The following is a 7574-nucleotide window of genomic DNA, read 5'->3' as shown; positions in this document are numbered from 1 at the left end:
TGCCTGGCCCAATTTTTTGTTTTAAACCCAAAAAAATGTGCGAGTGGTGTATCGTCCAAACCCACGGCCTCCACCTCTAGAGCAACCAACCATGCAACCGAGCCGAATTTGATTACTTACATATTCTTCTTATTCTTCACTTCTTCTTTTTCTTGCCGCTTTTATTTTTCATTTTATTGAAAAATGCGTGGACTCTTTTATCAAAATTGGCAAAGTTTTTGCAAATCCATGATTTTTTTCCAAATTCATGAACTACTTATTTTGAAAATCCATGAAGTTTTCTGAATATTCAATGATTTTTTTTTCAAATTTCATAAAATTTATTTCAAAATCGCTGAACTTTTTCCAAATTTGATGAAGTTTTTTTTCAAATTTGATGATTTCATAAAAAATTGTGTAATTTGATGATTTCATAAAAATTTGATGAAATATGTTTAGTACATTTTTATCAAATCCTTGAACTTTTGGAGTTTGTGAATTTTTTCTAAATTCGTTAACATTTTTGAATTCGCAAACTTTTTCGATTTTTTGCAAAACAATTTTTTTCCTTATCTACTTGTAAAGTCTATGGTTGACCGATCAACTGGTCCACAACGTCCGATCAAATGTGATCAAGCGAATAGGGGAAACCGGTGAAATGCAATCGAGGAGTCGCCTTGTACATGGGCTGGCCCACGAGCATGGGCGGGTGAGCACTAGTAGTGCGAACCGACGTCTAGAACGCCGATTAGGAGCTCCCCAAAACAAGGCATTTCCTATACGGTGCTTAAGGTGCCGCTTACCGGGCGCACACCCTCCTATACACTACCTCTAGTAGCGGGCCGACCCATTTCTATTTTCCGTTTGTTTTTTCTCTATGTTTCTATCTGGGTTTCCTAGGCATTTTTTCTTCTTTCTTTTTTCAAATTGTGCGAACTTTTTTTTCAAAATCGATGATCTTATTTCAGTTTTCTGTGAACTTTTTCTTAAAATCAATGAAAATTGTAAAAAAAATGATGTTTTTTTCGAAATTTATGTACTTTTCTTCAAAAATTATGAAAAAAACTCCATTTTGATGAAAAAATTTCAACATCTAATGAACTTTTTTGAAATAGATGAACTTTTGAAATTCTTTCAAAATCGTTGAATCCCTTACAATTTGGTGATTTTTTATAAAAAAATGATGAACTTTTTTAATTCCCCATTTCTATTTTTTGAATAGTCAAAGATCAAACGATGGACTGGTCAATCATGACGGGTCAACACAGTTTTTTTGGGGGGAACAAGCGATCTGAAGATAAGGCCTCCTGTTGGCCGGCCTGTGAGGGATGTCATGCGTAGTCCCTTTCTTCTAACCGGTGCTGAAGGCGCCGATTAGGAGCTCCCACAAAACAATATTATCCTATGTACCACTGTTCTATGTGCTATGCACACGCACAAAGCACTTGCTCGCTAGCCCAGCCCACGTCTCATCCTCGGGCGATTTCTTTATTGGTTTTTTGATTTGGTCGGTTTTCTAGCAAAAACGGGCACCTTACCCTCGGTCATAGTGAAGCATGGTCGTTGTTGCGTCAGGCCCGACAAACGCGGTGAAGGTTGCTACCATGCGTAAGAGTGTAGCAGGTTCAATCGATCTATATTTAGGTTTTTTTCTGTTTATTTCTCTACAGGTTTTCCATGGTTCTTCTTATATTCATCATTTCGTTATTCATTTTTTTTTTTATGTTTAGTACATTTTTAGTTGTTGTTTTCCTAATAATGAATAATGTTTAAAACATGTATTTTTAAAATTCATTTTTTAATTAGTAAACTATCTTTCAAATTTGTGATTTTAAAATAAAATCATGAACATTTATTAATTTCACGACCATTTAAAAGAAATCATGAACATTTTTATTCCTAGATTTTTTTTAAAATTCATGAATATATTTTACAATAATACATTATTTAAATAATAGCCTATTTTAGGAAATGAAATAATAGCCTATTTTAGGCGAATCTAAATAATAGCCTATTTTAGGCAAATTTAAATAATATAACTAGTAGTATTTTGGAGCCATCTCCTTTCGAGTTTCCCTTTATAACGAGTGGCGTCTGATTTTTTTGGCAACAAGAGCACTACCTAGGCAGGTCCATGGGGTTTTTTCAGCGGCAATATGGTGCTAGAGGCGGTGAATAGGACTTCCCAGTGGGGTGCTCTACAACGCCTTAAAGGGAGCTACATGGGCAGGGCTCATGTTAAAAAAAACTTATATGCTTGCTTGCTTTTTTAGTGTTTTCATTTTCTCTTCCATGCATTTTATTTTTCTTTTTAATTTTTTAATTTTGTTTTTCAATTTTTTCCTTTTTGATATTACTATTATTGGTTATGTTTTTTGCTTTCTTACTAATATGTAATCATTTTTTAAAATTTTATGAATATATATATATATATATATATATATATATATATATATATTGAAGTGATGAACAAATTAATTTAAATCGAGGAACCTTTTAGAGAACTTTTCAATACATGAATATATTTTTTTTCCATCCAGTAATATGTTTAAAAGACAACATGAACCTTCAGGAGGGATTAAATGTAAAAAAAACACTTACGGTAGGGATTACGCATGTACATGTCCTCATCCTCACTAATCTCCAATTGTAGAGCTCGCTGGCCAACGGCCGACGCATCATACGGTTTGATACCCCCTCTCGCCGCCAGCGGCATGTTCCGTGGACTAATCAAAGTTTTTTTAAGCGACAATCAAGCAGGTTAGAGCCACATGAAATTTTTTTTGCATGATAATACGTGTCTCATTCATATCATAAAGAACAAAGTACAAATCACGTAAAGACCGACATGACAATACTGAAAAGATAGTAGAACATTTCTGAGCTTGACACCAACGCTCGTCAACTGCTTCCAGCACCACCACAGCAGCCACCGAAAAAAAGAATGACAAATCACCACCTCACCCGAGCTCGACGCGGCTCCATCGCTGATATGCAGCTTTGCGGACCTCCAAAGTGGCTCACCAAAAGTGAAGCCCTTGCCGTTGAACGAATCAGACCGGGCAACACCCCGGACACGCCATCGAACTTCAGATCTGGCACTCCACCACGACTAAGCCGCCGAAGGAGGAAACCATACCTTCCATCCACAAACCACGAACCCAGTAGATATTCCGTCTTCCAGATGTCGTCGATGCAGACCACAATCTGCATCCGCTCCTGGACTACCTCCCAAGCTCCGCGTCGATACTGGAGCAAACGTCGTCGCAACGGTGGAACCCGAGGACACAGGTCCACCACAAGGATGCCGCCGCCGCTACACCATCCTTGCTTGAACAGACTGGTTTTCAAATCCATCTCCAACCATAGGACCGATGGCCTCGTCAGGAAAGGAAAGGATCCGAAGATTCATTATTCAGCGTCGCCATCGTCATCACCGAAGCAAAGACGATGAACAACCTAAAAACCTAAACTATAAGGGATTAAAATCGATCCACACGCGTGGATCCGGCGGCCCCCCTCACCACCGACGACCGAGGTCGTGGGCGGAGGGGAGCCGCCAGAGAACGGCGTTGGGAGATTGGCCCTGGCGGCAGCTAGGGTTGCAGCCGCCAGAGACGAGAGGAAAACTGGCGAAGCGTTTCTACAGGAAGACAGTTCAGAATACACAATCCTACATAGCTCCTGTGGAGCCACATGGAACTCGCCACCACTCTGCCCGGCGGGCCGCCTGTATAAATACACGCGCGCCGCAGACATTACCCGTCGCATAAGCCGAGCCTTGCTGCACACAGACAAATTAAAAGGGCGGAGAGAAACGACGGGCGGGCGTTGCGCGAGCGCCTCGACGGCATGACCGCCGACCCGTCCTCCTCGTCGTCGTCGGCCGCCGCGGCGCCGTCGGTGAAGGGCGTGGCGAGGGCGCTGTCCCAGCACCACCGCGCCGTCGTCGGCTTCCTCTTCGGCTTCTTCGTCATCCTCGTGCTCTACACGACCGCGTCCGGCCAGTTCGGGACGACCAACACCATCGGTGAGTACGGGGTAGCAGTGGTAACCTTCTACAGTAATTATTACGAGTATCAGTTATTACCTGCATGCGGTTCTCCCTGCTTGTTTACCGGGGTAACGTCCTCGACGTTTCTCTTGACCCTGGTCATGGTCATACTAGAGCGCGCAGTACTTGTTTTTACCACTAGTTGAAGAATTATGCATCCGATTTCTGTTCACAAACTCCATGGCTAAACTCAACTCGGCTATATTCATCCTTGACCCCACTGGTAGACTCGGTGACGTATGGATTCCATACACTAGTCCTCATTCATTTGGAAGTCTCCTCCCACACTGGCTATGCATGTATGTATGACTTGTCCGGCTCTACAAATCAAGAAAAACAGTGGAAAACCAGTCACCTTTCTTTTTCAGGAGAATGACATACGCTTCTTCCTCAGAAATATTCAAACGATGCATATGCAATCATACTTGTTTCCTTCCAAATTATTGCACTGCATTAATTGTTCCATTAATTTCATTCAGAGTGCACCACATATAGCCACGCCAATCTTTTGTAACAATCATTTTTCAGCTCCCCTGCAATATATCCGCTCCAAATGCATACTCACCTTTTCTTGCACTAAATTTAACGCTGAGTAGTATTTCTAGCAGACTCAAAACGGGATCACACACATATCTAAATTTGTAACGGCCTATCTATTTACATTATTCGCAAAATGTCGTCATACTAGCTAGTACCCCCTCCGTTCACAAATAGAGTACAATAGATGTTTTGGATATTTCAATATAGACTACATACGAACACAAATGGGTAAATAAACACACTAAAATGTGTCTATATACATCCGAATTAGAGAAGGTTAGGACCTTTTATATTTTTTGTATAAAGGTGGAATGTCAAAGCATGTTCTTGATTCGCCGGGTCGTCACGCTTACCATACAGCCAGCTAACTTCCCTTGTATACGTGCATGCAGTCGCCCTGCGGTCCACGCCAGCCGAACAGAATGGCAGGACGTCTCCTCCTCCTCCTCCTCCTCCAGCGTCGTCGTCGGCGCCAGACAATAATAATTCCACACAAGGTACGTATATTAGAACTAACGCGGCCGGTGACACGTATCTTTATATTCTGATTCAGCGTGATCATCGCCACCCTGTGTAATAATCAAATGCTGCGAAGTCGTTGTTAGCATGCTCCGGGGTTTGTTTTTGGCTAAGCGAACTGTGCTGAGCATCGGGTCCTGACAAACGACGGAACCCAACTGCCTGGCCCACGGCGCGCACATGAAGAAGATAGGTTAGGGTGCCGCGTCGTGATCAGCGGCTTCATAATAATGGCCTAATAGTAAACGATGGGGATGTGCCTACGTGTGGCACGGGTATTAGGTATAGCACACACATAGTATGTGTAGGCAGGATCGTACGTAGTACGTTTTCGACAGAGAATACGAATATACTTTTTTTAGAGAGCGTGTGTGTGCAGTGTGCTTGTTGGTTGATTGCTACGCGGTTTTGGCCGTGCGCACACATGCATCTATTTCAATTTTTGTTGCACGAAGCTATTTCAACATTCTAACTACGCTTTTTAACGTAGTTCAATATCCATGGCCAAGTGATTACATTTGGCTATGTTTTCCACAACGTATTCGAATATCTGAGGTCAAGTGATTCTGGCTAATTTGCTTTGTTGATGTATACCTAACATTGACAGGTGCAGTACATGACATGGAAAATGGCAAGAAGGACGAGGCAGCCAAGACGATGGGACAAGTACGCATCGAAGACAAAAACGTTGTACCTGGAAGAACTGACATGAATAAAACGACTGGTAATACTACGACCTTTCACTGCCTAACTCATCCACTGTTTGTTTTGGCATTACTATAATTATTTTGTCGATCATCATACGTAGTTGTACTCTCTAGTCTCTCTTACGGTTAGTTTACTGATGATTGACCAGCTGTTAATCTAGTTGTTAATTCAGATAACGTGCAAGCGAATAGGACAGACCAGTCAGGCCAGACAGTGAATGAAGCTAGCGACAGGATGGAGGAAGAGCTCATTCGGCAAGAACTCGGTCAAGACGGCGGCAAGAATGAGAGCAACGTCAAGCATGGTGAGTTCTTGCCACGAAAACTTAACTTCAATCGTCAATCGGTAACATGATGAGTAAAACGTCGGCCGCATGCATGCAGGTGCCCCGCCCAAGCCCATCTGCGACCTGTCCGACCCCAGGTACGACATCTGCGAGATCACCGGCGACGCCCGGGCCATCGGCGGCAACCGCACCATCCTCTATGTCCCGCCCGCAGCCGAGCGCGGCGCCGACGGCCAGGAGTGGGCTATCAAGGACCAGTCCCGCAAGTACCTGGAGTACATCGAGAAGGTGACGGTCAAGACCCTGAGCGCCGCGGAGTCCCTGGTGGCGCCCGAGTGCACCTCCCGGCACGCCGTCCCGGCCGTCGTGTTCGCCATGAACGGGCTCACGTCCAACCCGTGGCACGACTTCAGCGACGTGCTCGTCCCGCTCTTCATCACCGCCCGCGCCTACGACGGCGAGGTCCAGTTCCTCGTCACCGACCTCCAGCCGTGGTTCGTCGACAAGTACCGCCTCATCCTCGCCAACCTGTCCCGCTACGACATCGTCGACTTCAACAAGGGCGCCGGCGTCCGCTGCCACCCGCGCATCGTCGTCGGCCTCCGCAGCCACCGCGACCTCGGCATCGACCCGGCCCGCACGCCGCGCAACTACACGCTGCTGGACTTCCGCATGTACATCCGGGACATCTTCTCGCTGCCGCCCGACGGCCTTGGCATCCCGTACAAGGAGGCAAACAAGAACGCGACCGGCGGCGTCGATGGTGGCATGGGGAAACGGAAGCCGCGGCTCATGCTCATCAACCGTGGCCGGAACAGGAAGTTCGTCAACATCCCGGAGATCTCCGCGGCGGTGCAGGCCGCCGGGTTCGAGGTGGTGGTCGTGGAGCCGCGCCGTGACCTGAGGCTCGAGGAGTTCTCCAAGGTGGTAGACTCGTGCGACGTGCTGATGGGCGCGCACGGCGCCGGGCTCACAAACTTCTTCTTCCTCCGCACCGACGCGGCGATGCTGCAGGTGGTGCCGTGGGGCCACATGGAGCACTCGGCCATGATATTCTACGGCGTGCAGGCCAAGGAGATGAGGCTGCGGGACGTCGAGTACAGCATCGCCGCCGAGGAGAGCACGCTCTACGAGAAGTACGGCAAGGACCACCCGGCGGTGAGAGACCCGGAGTCCATACATAAGCAGGGGTGGCAGCTGGGCATGAAGTACTACTGGCTGGAGCAGGACATCAGGCTCAACGTCACCAGATTTGCTCCGACGCTGCACCAGCTGCTTCGGACGCTCCAGGAATAGAGGATAGGAAATATATACTCCTAGGTTGCAAGAAGAAGAATGTCACATATTTGTTTATTTTTAAAACTGTAACATCTGCGTGTACTGGTGATATGTTGGTGTAATGAGCTTGAAGCTTCCGAAACGAAGCACTCCCCAAAAGAAGCGCGGAAAATCAGAGAATGATATAGCATGAGAATGAGCTTTACTGAA

General features: G+C 45.6%; 1 protein-coding gene and 1 pseudogene across 2 annotated transcripts; one reads left to right on the top strand and one right to left on the bottom strand.

Moving 5' to 3' along the window:
* LOC119333401 overlaps positions 1–3833 on the bottom strand; it is an 8359-nt pseudogene extending 4526 nt beyond the window's left edge.
* LOC119332428 (beta-1,2-xylosyltransferase XYXT1-like) lies at positions 3746–7574 on the top strand. 2 transcript variants are annotated; one of them, XM_037605616.1, is made up of 5 exons: positions 3746–4009; positions 4966–5070; positions 5700–5816; positions 5973–6104; positions 6184–7574. In XM_037605616.1, exons 1-5 carry the CDS (start codon positions 3832–3834, stop codon positions 7380–7382), a joined length of 1731 nt encoding a protein of 576 aa, XP_037461513.1. In that variant the 5' UTR covers positions 3746–3831; the 3' UTR covers positions 7383–7574. The 2 variants fall into 2 exon arrangements, with proteins under 2 accessions (XP_037461513.1, XP_037461512.1); XM_037605615.1 differs by having other exon boundaries at positions 5961–6104.

The sequence above is a fragment of the Triticum dicoccoides genome, chromosome 7A, assembly GCF_002162155.2.
Source record: "Triticum dicoccoides isolate Atlit2015 ecotype Zavitan chromosome 7A, WEW_v2.0, whole genome shotgun sequence".
Lineage (NCBI taxonomy): Eukaryota > Viridiplantae > Streptophyta > Magnoliopsida > Poales > Poaceae > Triticum > Triticum dicoccoides.
The sequence above is the reverse complement of the archived record's forward strand: the minus strand, read 5'-3'. Positions and strand labels throughout refer to the sequence as shown.